Source organism: Puma concolor, chromosome B4, assembly GCF_028749965.1.
Source record: "Puma concolor isolate L17-30 chromosome B4, mPumCon1.1.hap2, whole genome shotgun sequence".
Taxonomy (NCBI): domain Eukaryota; kingdom Metazoa; phylum Chordata; class Mammalia; order Carnivora; family Felidae; genus Puma; species Puma concolor.
In genome coordinates this window covers 22339629-22358446 of record NC_141673.1, presented here as the reverse complement: position 1 = coordinate 22358446, position 18818 = coordinate 22339629, and the positions used below count along the sequence as shown (strand labels likewise).

At 36.9% G+C, this 18818-nt stretch overlaps 1 protein-coding gene across 13 annotated transcripts in view; it reads right to left on the bottom strand.

Moving 5' to 3' along the window:
- The window catches only part of ANKS1B (ankyrin repeat and sterile alpha motif domain containing 1B), a 1105230-nt gene that overhangs the window by 369743 nt on the left and 716669 nt on the right, over positions 1-18818 (bottom strand). For all 13 annotated transcript variants that reach the window (XM_086712566.1, XM_025926383.2, XM_086712564.1 and 10 more), the window contains exon 15: positions 11811-11917. In XM_086712566.1, the coding sequence (XP_086568692.1) occupies positions 11811-11917 (107 nt within the window). The remainder of the gene's footprint in view (positions 1-11810; positions 11918-18818) is intronic.

Sequence of the window (18818 nt, the reverse complement as noted above, 5' to 3'; positions counted from 1 at the left end):
ACTTGATCCTTCATCATCATTCTGTTCAATTGATCACTTTCTCATGGAACAAGTTTTGGGGGAAAGATCTTTCCACTTTTAGACACTTTGAGTTGGAGGTGTCAGACAAAATAGAAGTAGAAAATTTTTGCCTTTGTTGAGTATAAGTGCGGTAATCTAAGGTGAATGTGTGGAGTGTAAGAGAAGAGGAAAAGGGCTAAACCCTAGGGAGGTAGAGGCAGAGAGTTCTACAAAGGAGCCAGAGAAGGGGTGACTATCAGGGCAGGAGATGCTGAGGATACAGAAGCCAAGGAGGAAGCAAGTGGTCAACAGAAACAAAGACCATAGAAAGATGAAGTAAATAAGGATTGGCAAGAATATATTGTACTTGGGGAATTAAAAGTTCATTAGTCACCATGTATAAATAATTTCAGGATGTTGACAGAGGCTAATTGTATCAAGGCTTGATTATATTGAGTTGAAGTGCAAGCCAGCAATTTAGACATTTCTTTGGAGAAGCTTGGTTGTGAAGAGAAGAGAAATCAGGTAGCATCCAGAACAGATATAGGATTGAGGGAGGGTTTTGAAAAAAAATTAGGTTATATCTGAGTTTGTTCAGAGATTGCAGAGAAGAAGGCTTGCCTAATGCTATACCATTTATGCTAGAACTAAAAATAGAATTTATTTATATTGTCTCCCAGATTAATTGAGATAATATATGTACAAGAGTTTTAAAGACTATGAAGTGCAACAGGAACTTAATATGGTATCCTCATTTCCACTACCTCATAATTAATTACCAGGAGGTAATTGGATTACATTTTTTTTACTGTATAACATACCCTCCATTCCATTAGCCATCAAAAGAACCTCATTGTTATTTATCCAGCAGTTCTTAAATGATTGAATTGATATGAATGATCTTCTGCTTGCTTTTTTTTTTTTTTTAAGGAGTAGGGGATATCTGGAGTAGATATTGGCCAGCATGTATTTTCTGTTCACTTGTTCTGAGCTAGCAGATAACAGGATGGGTTACATAGTTATAGGCCTGATGAATACTAAATGCTCAACTCCTTCTCTATAGGATTACTCCTTTCTGATAAAAGAATGTGTAATGTAACTCCTGTCAAATAAACTTGAGATACTTTAGATTCTAGGCCTGTTATTCTCAGATATCCTTCAAAATTCTGGAAGGACAAACCTAATTCTTCTTGCCAGCCATCTAAACAGACATTGGCTTATAAACCCAAGATGTTCCACAATGCTTTGGATATGAATCCTAATCATCTTTACTCAGTCTGACAGAAGGTAAAAGTTTAACAATCTGAAATTTAATTCTGTGGACTCAAGGGGCAGAAATCAATGACCTGATATTCAGAGGCCTTTATTAATTATTCATCATATTTTTCTCTTCTCCTAATATGCCTCCATAACTTCTAAGTAGAGTTATAAGGACTCTTGTTTCTCAAAACTCTTTTAGATCATATGATGTTAAGTGACTGGATAGTTTCCAATGTCTATGATGTGCATGGTACGTACAGACCAGATGAGGAAGTCTGGGATGAAGTCAGTAACATGTCCAGGCAATGACCTGGAAGGTTATTTCTGTGTTCTTTAGCTTGAGTTTTCTGGTGGATAAAAATATGTAGCAATTCATAATGACAACTCATTACACTTTAGAAAAGATTATTCTGAAAGGTAAATCATGGCTTCCATGAACACTACTCCTGTTTGCTGTGGTGTCTCATGTATGCATGGAATGACTCCCACTTAGGTAGTCTCATAGTCTCAGGACAGACTTGACCTGGCGGTGCATGATTTTTATAACCCTATTTAGGGTGGGAGATTCCTTAGTCTGGACTTCCTCATCTCTACATGAGGCAAGGTTTTTCTTCTCTCTCACCTTTCTTCTTGGTACTCTGAATAATCCCTCCAAGAACAAGGGATGCTTATGTTATTTTTGTTTGTTGAGAACCCATACCTTTCTTAGCTCACCTACATTATGCTTCCCCAGAAAATCTTGATTTTTTTCCCCTTTGGACTGTGACCAGGGTTTGAATCTTGAGTGCTTTGGGCCAGATATTTGGTCTCTCTTTAAGTTTTGTAATTGGTAAACTGGAATAATACTACATACTTCATAACATTTGTGGGAGAGGTAAATAGAATGTAGTAAAAATATATATAACAATTTTGTGATAAAATAGTAGTTATTTTATTAAATTGGTTATATTTTCTTTTCTTCCTATAAAACATGACTTATCTAATCATCTATTCCCTTAGACTTTTCTACCAAATAGTTATCAAGAGTCATCATAAAGATGGCAAAAAAATGAATATTTCCTATAAATGTAATTTATTTAGGGGCCAGCAGAGCCGCAAAGTATAATAGAAAGAGTGCAGGGCTAGAGAGGTAGGAAGTTCTCAGCTGTGGCCCTGCTGCTTCTCATGTTGACTAGCAGTGTGACCTTGTACATGATTACCCGTGCGTGCAAAACTATAAGTTATCAGGAAGATTGCATTTATCATTGATGAAAGAATAACATCAGATTCTTTGAACATTTTAAATCTCATGTAAACCTCAAGTACATTAAGATTAATTCAATTAATCAAGTACTTATTGTGTGACCGTTATGGACTGAGCTTGGCAACATGAAGGATAATAAAGGATATGCATGTACACATATTTATTAAGAACTTTTATGGGCTTAATTTTGTTCCTCATAAATTCATATGTTGAAGTCCTAACCCCCAGTCCCTCAGAATGTGACTTTATTTGGAGATAAGGTCTTTACTGAGGTAATCAAGTTAAAAATGAGGCCATTAGTGTGGAACCTAATCCAATATGACTGGTGCCCTTATAAGAAGAGGAAATTTGGACACACACACACACACACACACACACACACACACACACATTTGTGATTTGAAAACACAGGGAGAAGACTACTGGCAAGTGAAGGCCTAGAACAGAGCCTCCTCTCATATCCCTCAGAGGAACCAGTCTTGCCAACACCTTGACCTTGGACTTCTGGCCTCCAGAACTGTGACAATAAATTTCTGTTGTCTACAGCACACAGTTTGTGGCAGTTGGTTATGGCAGCTATAGCAAACTATACAAGGACCTATTATGTACTAGGAAAATAATACTGACCAAAACATTGTTCTTTCTTTCAGGGGAAAGAGGTAAAGAAGCAGATAATTCTGCCTGTGTGATAAGCCTGCTTCATTCAAGGATGTGTACAGGGTGCCATGGGAAGCCAGTGAAGGGTAGTTGAGCAATACCACAACAGAATTTGTAAAAGGCTCCCAAGAAGGAACCTCTGATTTGGGCTTTTGAAGTAAGGGTTACCAGGCTAAGAATGAGTGCAGGAAGGGAACTGAGTAGAGAACAGTGTGTATAAGATGCTGTGTGCAAGGACTTGGATGTGTGATTAGGTATGGCTCAGTTGTAGAATTGTAATAATTCAACACGGCCAGAGCTTAAGAGGGGTAAAAGATGAAGCTGCAGAGGTGGGCAGGATCCAAATCAGTAGAAGAAGTCTCCACAGAGGGGGTGGGGTGGGGGGCAGGGCCTTGAGGAATGGGTTTTTCTTGAATAGGCAATTTGGAGGAGATAAGCTATGTTAGGTAGAAGGGAAATTATGAAGAAAGTAAAGGTATATATTTGGCAGTGAGTGTTCTAGTCTGATTAAAGCAGAGGCCCTCTTGAGAAGTAGTGGGGATGAGGTAGAAAATTAAGAAGTAAGATAAAGAAGTACCTCAAAGGACCAGAAGTACAACAAACTGGGAGTGCTTCAAGGGCAGGGCTGGTGTCCTGTTCCATGTCTACAATTTAACAGGGGCTTTCTTAACAGTCACTGAATGAGCGATAGGAAGAATGATGAAATAAATGTGGTCTTAGTGAATTGAGCAGGGACTTTTAGAATAAAAAGGTTTGGTTTTGAAATCCAGGTGGTACTGGGCAATTTTTTTTTAACCTTGTTGGGTTTCATTTATGAATGTAATAATAATATTAAAATAATTCTCTTCATTTATAACTATGGAGATACTAATACTTACTGAAAAGGATACGGTGAGAATTACAGGGGATAATTTATATGAAACCAAACAGAACTTTAAAATTCCATCCAATCAATGTTTATCAGAAGCCACTATATGCCAGGTACTCTACTAGGCTTTAGGAATACAGAGATAAATAAGACCTGGTCTCTGCCTCTAAAGGAACTCATGTTTTAGGGTGGGAGGTAGACATCTGAACATATAACATAATTACAGTGCAATATAATACAGATTAGCATAGGGCTAAGAGCAGGGTGCTGGGGTGCACAGGGACAGAGTGATTATGACAGCCAGATGACAGGGTGGTATAAGGAAACACTTCCTGGAGGAAGTGATGCTCAAGCTGAATCATGAACAATGCTGCACAATTAGGTGAAGAAGGAAGATAAAGGAATTCCAAAGAGTGTGAACTACAGGCTCCCTTTGCAGCTGTGTTTTTCTAGTTCCTATGCCTGTGCATTTCCCTTGCTGAAAATATACTACCATCTGATTGGTTAGAGCAAAAACACCCTCTCTAGCTCTTATGAGACTCCTGAAGGCTGGCTTTTGCTCTGAATATCCTCAGCTATTGACTGGGTTCTCTTTAAACCAAACAGGCCTTCAGGAACCTTGCTGTAGTCACTTGCCAGATTCCCTTACTCCCTTTTTCCTTCTCTCTTTCTTTTATTCATCCTTGTTTGCTTTTTTCTTCCTCCTTTCAGCAAACATTTACTGTGCCTACATGTGTAAGCCATGGGTTGTCTCTGGAGATATAGAGGATCAAAACATATTTCTAATTCTCAAGGAGTTAAAAATAATTGAGTACATTAATCAAGCAGCAAACTATGGCTCTTTGACCAAATCTGCATTTTTGTAAATAAAGCTTTATTGGAACATAGCCACATCCATCATTTATATATTGTCTATGGCTCTTTTCATACTAAAACAGCAGAGGTGAATAGTTGCAACAGAGACCATATGATTATCAAAGCCTAAATATATTTACTATCTGGCCTTTGACAAAACAAGTTTGCTGACCCCTGTTCTATTATTTGTGTGTGTAGGTAAGTGGACATGTAAATAGCTAATATGGCACAGTAAAAAAAGTTGTAAGAAAGGGAACTACAGAAGAAGCATTCTTGACCCATGCTTGGAGGGTCAGGGAAGAAGTGACAACTAAAAGAAGTGACAACCAGGCTGAGAACTAAAGGGTAAAAAGGAGTTAAGAGGGGAAGGAAGGTCATTCTTGGCAGAGAGCAGCAGGTGCAAAGGCCAGGTAGTGAAAAATAAATACATGGTTCCCTAGAACTGTAGACAGAAAATGGTAACAGAAGAGGCTGAAAATTAAATTGGGGCCATAAAGGATCCTGAATATGAAAGCCATATTAAGGATTTTGGAAACATAATCTCCCGTAAGTAACTGAGAATCACTGAATTATTTTAAGCAGAGTAGTGCTAAAGCAAACGTGTGCTTTAGAAAGAGCACTCTGGCTGCAGCAATACTTAACATTTGTTGGGCATTTGTTCTATGCCAAGTCTGTGCTAAATGCTTTGCATGCATACACGTATATGGAAATGTTTATTGAGTAGCTGGACAGTATTGGAAGCCAGGTAGAAAGAGGCAGAGTAGGGACAGCTATGGATTCATGAGAACTAATGATCTCTCTAATGGATGGACAGGTAGAGCACCGTGCACATTTGGAGGTGGGAGGAGGATTAGGAACAGGAATGATTGGAAAGGGCAGTGTAATGTCACAGAACCCTAGCAAATATCAATAAGGGAGTAAATGTCAATAAAGAGTAGGTGCTGAAAATAAGACATTGTAACGAGGGCAAGAGAAATGAAGTGAGAAGAAAGGGGGCTGGGATTTGGCAAGAAGCAGGTCACAGCTGACTTCAAAGAGAACAATTTTAGCAGAAGATCTGGGAAGCAGGCAGGATTATAGGGGTTAAGGAGGTGATGGGAGTGAGAAAATGGAGGTCATTGCCTGTGAACACATGTTTGAGAGAACTGTCTTTTTAAAGAAGCGAAAAATATAATTGTGGCTGGATTTCTTAAAATTAGTCTGTAATTCAGCAGTTTGAATAAGTTTTCTGATTCATGAAGTAAATTCTTCATCCCAAATATCTGGTCATTTGAAGCAATACTGGAGATGAAATTATGCAAATATGCTACATGACTAAATTAAAGGCCAATTCATGTGAGCAGGAGTTAGTAATGGGAGTCGTAGTACTGCATTATTAGAAAATGGGGCAGCTTATTTTAATGCTTAAAAAGGTAACTGCAATAACATCTAGGTGGAAGAAAAGGCCTCCTCACTATCACCAGATTAGAATTTCAGCTAATGTTTTTTCTGAAAGCCATTCTTCTAAGATGGTCATCCCTGAACATGCCTTCATTTCTGACTTTCCACTGCACAAGCAATCAGTGTCCTTCCATGGCTAATGAGATCTACAGAAACAATTAACAGCTCTGCCAGCACCAATATTGTACCCTGAAACTTTAAATGGTTCAAAATATTAAATAACAAGTCCAAAGAACATTTCTCCTAGATCCCTCATTAGGTTGATTTTACAGATGAGTAAACTGAATCATAGAGAAGCAAGGCAGTGGAAATGAGAAGTCTTACTTGAGTTCTCTCTCACACCACTGCGAGGCTGTTGCCTATTACATTTGTAATTAAGCTGTTGTCCAGATAAAGAATGACTCCCTCCTGGCTTTCACTTTTGGATGCCAACAGACTTTAAATGCCTGTAGTTGAAAAAAGAATAATTTTTTTTTATTTTGCAGAAGTGGATGTGTAACTACTGGACTGAGTTTGTAAAATTATAGCTGCACATTCACCATAAAGCCACCCACTTCATAGCCTAGACTGTTGCAGAAACAGGATGAAGTGGAGAGTGTGGCAGGTATTTTTCTCTTGGACCTTGAAATATCAGTAACTTTATAAAATTTTCTTAAGAAATATTTGAAACAAGAAATCATCCTGGGGGTTATTAGTCTTGGCCTTTAGGGACAATTTATTTTTCTGCTTCACAAGTTTAACTTCTTTCTTGGATCATAATGCTGCTAAGACACATAAAAGGTCATTTTGTCAGGTCAACTGCAAATGGTGCTCTTACTACAGAAAAGTTATGTAAAAGAGGAAAAGAGAAGTAAGCGCATTAGCATATAAAATGCACCACAAAATGGAAAAGGAAATTTCAACTACATACTTATAAGATGACTCTTTCTTAAATCTTTTGTCCAAATGGATGACTTCCAAGAGCTCTGTGGCTTTACTTCAGTTTCTAATAGGCACTACTCATGCTGACCTTCAGGAAGTCCTTTATGAATGCTACTCACCCAAGTGTACAAAAATGCCAAACCACATAGGGCTTCTGGAATTATTTTTATTTTTTACTCTGTAAGGGCTGCATTTTGGACATTTTAATAATGGTCAAAGCATCCTAAGCCAACCTGGATGGCAACTGCTAGAAACATAGGAAGTGTTAAAAAAAAAATGAGTTGGCATAATTTCATTTTTTCCCTTTTTTTGATTAGAGTTTACAAATATAACTACTAGCTAGTTATCCTGGTGAGGATATGAGTCAGTCCTCCTCCAATAATATAAACTTCTTGATTCAGTTTTTGGACCATAAATCTACCATAACACTGTCAGTGTTTTGTTGTTATCAGTATCTTTATCTTTCTTTACCCCCTGCTATGAGAAATTTTATTTCTTCCATTGCCTACTGTAATTTATTGCTGGAAAAGCAATTGTTAGTAAGTAATGTGCTGAAGGATGGTGACTATATCAAAGAATGAGGGCAAGATCCCTGTGATAGAGTGTATGTGTGTGTGTGAGCACATGACGGAATGAGTGTCTAACGTGCATGCAAATGATATGTAGGTCTGAGAGCAATATTGTAACCTAATAGAGGTCAAGAAGCATGTATTGTTCATGGTTACATTCCCAGGAATTAACACTGTTCCTAGCACATACAAGATGTTTAAGAGTTTGTTGCATGAATGAATGAATGAATGGGGCTAAAACTTCATGTTCCATTGGTAAAACAAGGCTTCCAGTTTAAACAAGAGGCTGGTGATCCATCTACAACAGTCTGCTATGTATCTAGTTGTCATGGGATGATGTCTATATACACAGCATTATGGTAGGACTTGTGATAAAGGCAAGGCAATTGAACACACAGAACATGGACTTGAAGAGTTTCTAGTCTAGTGGGAGAGAGAAGATATATACAAGTGAAAACTTATAATTCTAGAGAGTGAATAATGGCATGCCAAATGTAATTTTTCATACCGAATACAACCACTACATGAGTTCAGAGAAATGAGAGGCTCCAAAGGACTAGCGTCATTAAGGAAAGCTACATAAACAAGGCAGGGATTGAGTTGGACCTTTGAGGATAAAAGAAAGAGGGAAAGGAGAGGAAATAGCTGTAGAGGATGGGGGGAGGAGAGTACAAATGAGCAGTCATCAAGATAAGAATAGATAGTTTGAGTCTTAAAATTTAGCAAGCAGTCATCAGACTTGGAAAAAGGAGAGGATGATAGAAACTTGCACAATAAGGAAGTAAATAAGCATATACATTTTGTACATTAAACACTTCATATCAAAACTCCTTGGTTTAAAATAAAAAGTAACGTTGAGACACATATATTTTAGGGCCCCGGCAGCATTCCCAGAGGCTAGTGAACAGCATGTGTCTTACAAGGGGGGAGCTGATGACGTATGACTTCAGAGGGGATGAGCAGGTAAGTGGGGCTTGGATAAGTCTTCAGATGAAAAATTCTGTGTTAAAGGGGCTTTTGAGTGCAACATAGATCTGACTCTCCCAAAGTCTTAGGGACTTTGTAGTTTTGTAGTTATTTAATTGGATCAATTTCAATTTATTTTATATATTTAAGGATACAAGAAAGTCAAAACTACGTGCACAAATGGCAGCAAAGCAGGACCAGGTACATAAAGAAAAAGTTTGGTATTTTGATTTTAGGCACTGAAAAAAAATTCATGCATCAATAAAATCATGGATAAGCATTAAGGGCCCAAAGGAGAAGCAATAATTGATAGAGATACAAAAATAAATGGGAGTCCTGCTTTTTCTAACTATGTCTAGGAATTGATATAAGAAATCTTTATTACACTTAATCATAGCCATGTGGATAAATTGTCCATATATTGTATTTACGTGTGAGAGTATGTAGAACAGAGTTGGTAAAAAATATTTAAGCTTTCAATAAATACTTTGGAAGTCACTTATATAGAAAACATTCAATAATGGAATATTGATTAAATAAAAAAAATAACTCTTGAGAATGTTTCCTAAATAAAGTATAACTATGCGCGGATGTACAATGAAGTTTCAAGCAACATTAATTATACCCTTTTGATGTCTCTACTGTCTTGTTCTAAAAAGCTAATAAGACCTGCACTACATCACAGTTAATGGGAGTGTGGTGCTTGTTGCTTAGGCAACAGGATGAATAAATGCAGGTCAGAATGTGCTTCAAGAAAAATAAAAGCTAGAATATGATACTGAGTGGAGACTAAACAGGTCTAACAAATTTTTCACCCCATTAATGAAATCTGTTTCTTAAAGTGGGCTGATTATATTGGTATACTTAACTAAATTCATAATTAAATAAGTTTGATTATGGAAATCAATCAATACATTTTGTAAATGTAGAAACTGATTTTTTATGACACTAGTAGTAAATAGTGTATAGCAGCAGATAAAGCAACAATTGATGACACCATTTTATGATTTGCTCAATTTTCATAATTAACTCCTCTAAATGATCAAAGTTTTTATTTTTTTAATTAATTGTCTCATGAAAAAAGTATTTGACTTATTTGCATTAACTGTTTTCTAATTTTCTGGAAAATTATATATAAAACTTAGAATTGAAAAAATAAAGACAATAATCTATGGAGAAGCTCAAACCTTGGTTTTGTCACATATACCCAGGATTTTTGCCTCCCAGATACACTTTGGAATGCTTATACATAATTCATTCCTGAACGTTGTTTTAAGACCTCCAAATGCTTATTTGAAACTTGTTTAATTAACCTTTCAGTTTTAGGCTTTCAAAAAGGGGTTATATTTGCTCAAATGTGTTTAACATTCAGAGGAAAATTATGCTGAATTAAAATATTTGGAAGTAGCCAGAATCCAAAGACCTAACTTCTCATGGGATCAGAATAAATTTGGACAAGAGTATGAAGAATGGGAATGAGAAAGTCTTATCACAGGTAGAGTCAGAGAGAAAGAATAAAGACATCAAAATGTACAGTAAATATAAATAACGATGAAAAGATCTCCATCCTGTTTGATAGTTCCCCAAATGCTTAGTATTCTCTGTTTAGTGTCCTAAGCCTGTCCTAAATCTTCTCAGTGTCCTAAGACTGTCATAGCAACTGAAGACATTTCACTTTTTTTCCTGTTTCAATACCCACAATATCTTGTCTGTCTAATCAGTGACAGTTCTCTTTAACATGAGAAAAATAACAGTAGCTGCATATCCTATTATAAAAAACAGGTTCATAAAGAGTTCTGTGTATACAATTACTTCGAGCTCATACATCTTCTTACATTTATGTAGCTTTTTAAAAAAGCTCACGGAGGATACACTTTTTTTGGAAAAGAGGCAGAAGTTTAACAATTTGACCAATTTTTAAATCTATAATAGTCAAGTTAAGCTCAGAGAAAAGTCATCTCAAATGGAAATTAAAAAAAAAACATAACTAGCTGTCATATTCTGTAACCAGTTCTCCTATGAATAAGCTTCAGATGTCAGCCCCAGCATTTTATTTAGAAATAGCTATTAATTATTTTTTCAAGCCATTTGTGTGCTATATGCTTATATTATGTGGCTGTCTCTAAATTTAGGGATCAGTAATATATGTGATGGGAACTTAAAAGCAAGGAAAGGTAATAAGGACTGTGACGTAGCTTAACAAGGGAAACTGATGAGCACTGGGGGAGATATATGAATGATTAGAAAGCTGTATTATGGGTCTGCACATCTCCCCACCCTCCTTCCTCGCCTATATTCATCACAGTGAGAAGTTTGCACACACCGGGTTTAGACTGCATGCAGACTAGTATTTAGAAGTATATGAATGTATTTGGTCCATCAGCCTCTCTTTCTAAATAGACAGGTAATTGACGGAAGTGTTTGTTTTTTACCTAAAGTAATAAAAAACACTTCAGTGCTCTTCAATCAGCATATGTAAGTAAGTGAATGTTCTCCATAATTGACCATCTGAAGCAGTTTGCTAACAAATTAAAGGTCATCCACACAATTTAAACTGCTTATCGAACAATTATCAGAAAAAAAAAAATCTTCACACCATAAACATAACAGATTGTCAAATTAATCATTAAATGCTGATGCTCAAATGAAAAAAAATATGTTTTAGGAATCTAGAATTGACCGAAGAGTACTATAATCTAACTGGGTATTCTGAGATTACAAATTTATAAAAAGCACACAAAGAATGACAGGGAGAATATAAATGTTAATCTTCTTTCACTGCCTATAAATAGTACTCTCACCGGTTCATTCATATAATACATATGTATATGGATGCCCGTAGATCTCATTTTTCAGCAAGTGTCTATATGTACACAGTAAGTTCAGTCCTAAGGGCATCCAATTTTCTGATGCAGTTACATATATAAATTGACCGGTTTTGGTGCAAATCAGGCTGCCTCTGAGCCGTGTAAGACACATAAGAAGCAAAGACAGACAAAAGGCAGCTCCATGGACACAGAGAGCGTCTTACCATAAACTGTACATTGTCAAATCCATTAGCCATCAGGTGGTTCTCGTACTGAGGTAGCCCAATGCTTTCCAACCATTGTCCCACTGTTTGGACGGGGCATCTGGGTCCTGTAAGAGGATGAAGAGGGAAGCGTTTAAGCAGGGAGTAGCCGTCCACTGGGTAATAGCGGTAGTCCTGGGCTGAGAGGTGGCATTGCCACATCATGCTCCTGGGAAAGTTGCTATCAAAGGAGCCCGCCAGCTTGACAGATTAATGTTCTCAGCGAGAGAGCAAAGTCAGAAGTAAAACATAGTTTGCCAGGCAGGCTGTGGAGTATGACTTGATCCTAGCTCCACATTTCTTACATATTAATCTTTACTACCGACCAGTACGTCATACAGCCCCCAAAACCAGGCAGCAGAAGAAGGCATATCAAGCTGTCAGCTTAGGCTGGTCTGCGTTCTATGTGATTGTTGGAGTACTCCACAATGAGCAATGCACGGCCAGCAGCCAGAATTCTTTTTATCAAGTACTCCTACACTCATCAGTATGCAGCTCCATGCTCCCTGCTCCCCCTCGCTCGCTCCCCTTCATTACCCAGCCCAGGCTACACCTCGCATTTTCAATAATAGCCATCAGATAAGGCAGATTTTTTTTTGTCTGCAAGCTGTAAGCCTGCTGCTGCTGCTTCCTCCTACACACCCATCCAAGCGTCAATCCTGAATGATGAGAGCAGTCAAAACAAATGCAGAAAATAGCAAGATTCAAAAGCAAACCAAAGTGCTTAAATCTCAATTGAATCTTCATACTGGTTATACGTTACAGGGCTATTTGTTGTGGAATTTTACGTTTCAAAAGACACCAGGAAATGTAAAGCTTTAACTATAGCTTATAGCGGAGCTCACTACAGGTTTCTTTCTTCCTCTCCTTTTCTTCTCTTTCCTTTCTTCTTTTCTAAATGCAACACAGATAAATGCTTCTGATGTAAAGCTTTACAGGGTTTTGAGAATAATTATTCTCTTTCTTTAACATGCTGTATCAAAATGAACCTCTGTGAGATATTTTTTTTTTCCTTTCTGAATTACTGCAAAATACAGAAACTGCATCGCAATCTTGAAGTCAAGATAATTCATTTCTCATTTGCAGGGCTTATTCCAAACAAAAATATTATTAGGCACAAGAAATCCCTTTCCCCTCTGATATTTATAACCCAGTCTACCAGGGTTAGCATTCTAAATTAGCTATAAAGGTAACATTACTGGGTAGAGATTTTTAATAAAGAAGAAGAGCCCTAACCAAAAATAATTCAAGAATAACAGATGCGAATGTGTGAGTTTTACTGAATGGCAGACAGATTGAGTAATTTATTTAATAATTACAAGAAACCAGAGATTAATAATAGAACCCACAGGACCAGATCATAGGAAAGAATATATGTTCTTACTTAAGACTGGGAGAGAACTTGTGGAAGGGTTAGTATAACTTCTCTTAAGGCAGAAATCCCTTGTCACAGAGTGCCCGGAAGATTATCATCCAATTTATGCTTGAATACTGCCTGGAACAGAGCTCTTACTACTTATCAGGAAGCCTCCACTTATTAGATTTTTTACTTCCTACCTGGCGCCTACTCACTGGCTCCAGCTCTGCCTTTTGGGTTACTCAGACTGGGAACTGTGCCTTTTCTACATAAAATGTTTTAAAAATCAAACATAATTCTCATCTCCCCAGAAACAGTGTCTGGCACATAATAAGTGCTCAATAAATATTTATTAAATAAATTAAGCATTATTTTTCTTCTTTCCCTAAACCTTATCTTTCTCTTTTTAAGAACATTGTCAGCTTCCCTGGCACATAGACATCAAACTTCAAAACATCTTGTACTCCCTCTTTCACTGCTGACAGGCATTCTCGAGTTCTAGTTACCCCTCACCACTGTCTCTTGCATCCATTCCCTGGATTCTATTTCCTGTTTCATGTTTATGGAACTGCCATCTACTCTGATTCTGTTATCATAGTTTAGGCCCATGTGGCCTAATGTAACAATAGCATCAAGGGGTGCCTTCATGGCTTAGTGGTTAAGGGACTGACTCTTGACTTCAGCTCAGGTCATGATCTCACAGTTCATGAGTTTGAGCCCCATGTTGGGCTCTGTATTGACAGAATGGAGCCTGCTTGGGATTCTCTCCATCTCCCTCTCTTTCTCCCTTTCCCCTGCTGTCTCTTTCTTTCAAAATAAGTAAATAAACTTAAAATATAAAATAAAACAAAAGCCTCTATGTTGGTCTTCTATCTCTGATATTTTAAAATCTATTTTATACATGGGTGTCAGACTAATCTCTCTAAGACAGTTTTAGTTATTATGCTTTGTTTCAAAACCCCCCCATGGTTTTCAGTGGGCTTCAAAATAAACTCACAGCTCCTGTGATAACATTTGGGGATCTCCCCAATCTACTACAAATCATCTGCATTTATTTACTTTTCTCCAGTACTCCAGTCAGGTAGGATCACTGGCTGGTCTCTAAAGGCAGCCTGTAACATACTTGGGTTGGTTTTGTTATGTCCCTACATTTTTTCCCGTTCATTGGCTTTGAATCAGATAACATTTCCTTTCTGAAATCTTTTATAATCCCTCCTAACAGGAATAACTCTCTTATTTATCTGTTTTAAGTGGCATTATTAAATCCTCTATTAGAACAAATATTTTCTGTGTAATATTGTAGTTATTTTGTACAAGACTTATTTCTCAATGTAGAGCTATGTCTCGCTAATACTGCTTGAAGTAAGGACTCAGTATGCACCTGCTAAACCAAATAATATAATTTTTATGTCATAATCCAAACTACATAAAATTCTAGTTTCAGATTTAAAATTTCATTTAAAAATTCTATCCCAAGTCTCTGAATTCTTTTTTTTAAATTTTTTAATGTTTATTTATTTTTGAGAGAGAGAGAGAGAGAGAGAGAGAGAGCGAGCAAGCAGGGGAGGGGCAGAAAGAGATGGAGACACAGAATCCGAAGCAGGCTCCAGGTTCTGAGCTGTCAGCACACAGCCCTAGATGGGGCTCGAACTCACAAACTGTGAGATTGTGACACAAGCCAAAGTCAGATGCTCAACTGACTGAGCCACTCAGGTGCTCCCTGAATTCTTTACTTAAAAAACTAATAGGACTTTATTTAAATTTTTTTTCATTTTATTTATTTTACAGAGAAAGAGAGAGAGAATTTTAAGCAGGCTCCACACTTACTGCAGAGCCCAGCATGGGGCTCAATCTCATGACCCTGATTAAATGACCTGAGCCGAAATTAAGAGCTGAATATTTAACCAACTGAGCCACCCAGGTACCCCAAGATGATAGGTTTTTAAATAGAATTTTTAGGTCTGGATTTTTAACATCCTCTTTCTCTTTTTTACTTGATTATAGTTTATTTCTGATTGGTTCTAGATCTTTTAAGGTCAAAAAGTTTGTTGCAGTTTGGGAATCAATTTTAAGGGATTTTGGCTGCTCAACATTACCTGTATGAGAAGTTGAAAACAAGACACTATTTGTCTTTCGCCATCTCAAAAACTGGTATGAGGTGGAATTAAAGGCAAATAAGAATTACAGCCTTTCCCAGGGTCACATGGTGACCATGGTCACATGGTTTCTCCTGATCATTTTGAATTATGAGCAAGTAGACAAACTACACAAAGATCGTGCGAATATAATAATGTTTTGGCTTAGTAAGGCAAATATTTATTGGCCAGCTCCTCAAATCCTATCTCATTTCTTAATCCCAGGGACCAAGAACCTAGAAGAGTGCCACACACACACAACCTAGGCATTAAATCAGTTCTGTTAAATAAACAAATCAATGACATTGGAAATGGCTTTCATAGGATTTTCATTTCTAGAGAGAGAGAGAGAGAGAGAGAGAGAGAGATGCGAGAGTTACTTCAAGGTCCAGACTTCTGTACCAAAGCATAACTTGCTTGCATACAGGCCAATATCCTTGATGAATATAGATGCACTAACCCTCAACAAAACATCAGCTAAGTGAATTCAACAATATATTAAAAGGATCATTCACCACAATCAAGTGGGATTTATTCTGAGGACACAAGGATGGTTCAATATCCATAAACCAATCAACATGATATACCCCATTAATGAAATTAAGAATAAAAATCATATGATCATCTCAATAGATGCAGAAAAACCATTTGACAAAATACAATGTCTGTTCTTAAAAACTCTCAACAAAATGGGGTTAGAGGGAACACACTTCATCATAATAAAGGCCATATATGACAAACCCACAGCTAAAGTCATACTCAATTGTGAAAAACTGAGAGCGTTTCCCCTAAGATCAGGAACAAGACCAGGATGTCCACTCTCGCCACTTTATTTAACCCAGTACTGGAAGTCATAGTCACATCAGTCAGAAAGAAAAGAAACAAAGGCATCCAAATTGGTAAGGAAGAAGTAAAACTGTCATTATTTGCAGATGACATTGATATTATACATAGAAAAACCTTAACGATTCCACCAAAAAACTATTAGTAGTAATAAATGAATTCAGTAAAGTTGCATGATAAAAAATTAATACCCAGAAATTGGTAGCATTTCTATACACTAATAACAAAGTAGCAGAAAGAGAAATTAAGAAAGCAATTCCATTTACAATTGCACCAAAAAGAATAAAATATCTAGGAATAAAGTTAACCAAGGAAGTAAAAGATCTATACTTTGAAAACTATAAAACATAGATGAAAGAAATTGAAGATGACACAAACAAATGTAAAGATATTCCATGTTCATGGGTTGGAAGAATTAATATTGTTAAAAGGTCCACACTATCCAAAGCAATCTATAGATTTAATGTAATCCCTATCAAAAGACTAATAACATTTTTCACAGAACTAGAACAAATAATACAAAAATATGTATGGAGCCACAAAACACCTGAATAGCCAAAGCAGTCTTGAGAAAGAAGAACAAAGCTGGAAGTATCACAATCCTAGATTTCAAGATATGTTACAAAGCCATAATAATCAAAACAGTACTGGCACAATAATAGCCACAGATCATGGAACAGAATAGAAAGCTCAGAAATAAAGTCACAATTATATTGTCAATTAATCCACAACAAAGAAGGCAAGAATATACAATGGGGAAAAGACAGTCTCTTCAACAAATGGGTTCTGGGAAAACTAGACACTAGGTGCAAAAGAATGAAACTGCATTACTTATACCATACACAAAAATAAACTCAAAATGGATTAAAGACCTAAGTGTGAGACATGAAACCATAAAACTCCTAGAATAAAACATAGTAATCTCTTTGGCATTCACCTTAGTAATATTTTTCTAGATATGTCTCGTTAGGGAAGTGAAACTAAAACAAAGTATTGCGACTACACCAAAATAAAAAGATTTTGCACAGTAAAGGAAACCATACACAAAACAAAAAGACAACCTAGGCAGTGAGAGAAGGTATTTGCAAGTGATATATCCAATAAGGGGTTAATATACAAAATATATAAAGAACTTAAAACAATTCGACACTAAAAAAAAACAATCTGTTTAAAAATATGCAGAGAATCTGAATAGATATTTTCCCAAAGAAGACATACAGATGGTCACAGGCACATAAAAAGATGCTTCACATCACTAACCATCAGGAAAATGTAAATCAAAACTACAATGAGATATCACCTCACACCTGTCAGAATGGCTAGTATCAAAAGACAAGAAATAAGTGTTGGCAAGGAGGGGCGCCTGGATGGCTCAGTCGGTTGTGCATCCGACTTTGGCTCAGGTCATGATCTCGCGGTTTGTGAGTTCGAGCCCGCATCAGGCTCCGTGCTGATAGCTGGGAGCCTGGAGCCTGCTTCAGATTCTGTGTCTCCCTCTCTCTCTGCCCCTCCCCCGCTTGTACTCTGTCTCTCTCTGTCTCTCAAAAATGAATAAATGTAAAAAAAATAAAAAAAACACAAGTGTTGGCAAGGATGTGGAGGAAAAGAACACTCATACACTGTTGGTGGGAATGTAAGTTGGTATAGCCACTGTGAAAAACAGTGTAGAGATTCCTCAAAAAATTAAAAATAGAATTACCATATGATCCAGTAATTCCTCTACTGGATATGTACCCAAAGAAAACAAAAACACTAATTCAAAAAGATATGTGCACCACTATGTTGACTGCAGCATTATTTACAATAGCCAAGATATGGAAGCAACCCCAGTGTCAACAGACAGAAGAATGGATAAAGAAGATGTCGCATATATATATGTGCAATTGAATATTACTCAGCCATAAAGAGGAATGAGATCTTGCCATTTGTGACAACATGGATTGACCTAGAGGGTATTATGCTAAATGAAATAAGCCTGAGAAAGTCAAATAGTATAGGATTTCACTTATATGTGGAATTTAAAAATCAAAACAAATAAACAAAAAAAGCAGAAACAGACCCATAAATACAGAGAACAAACTGATGTTGTCAGAGGGGAGGGGCTGGCGGGATGGGCAAAATGGGTGAAGGAGCATGGGAGATACAGGCTTTTGTTACAGCATAGGGAATATAGTCAATGGTACTGGAATAGTATTGTATGGTGACAGATGGTAGCTACATTTCTGAGCATAGCATAACTTATAGAGTTGTCAAATAGCTGAAATACATGTACACCTGAAATAAATGTAACTCTGTGTGTCACTATGCTTCAATTTAAAAACATATAAAGCTTGGAGAGAATACTGGTTACTGATCACATTACAAATCTTTGTATAGACTGTATTTTATTCTTTATTCAGTCATTCAGTTTCTACTCAGTAATTCTCATATGTTGGTGAAAAGCTATAATGCAGGAGGGAAGAGAGTTGGGAGAGAGTTGGGTAGGGTGAGGAGGTGAGGGAGAGAGGAAGAAAAAAGAGATCTTGAGTTGTATTGTTTGTGGTTTGGTTATTTTCTCATGAGCCAAACTTCTGAAAGAACCTTGGTTCAAGTCTAAAGATCAATTTTATGTAGTGGTTAAGTGTATTTCTTACC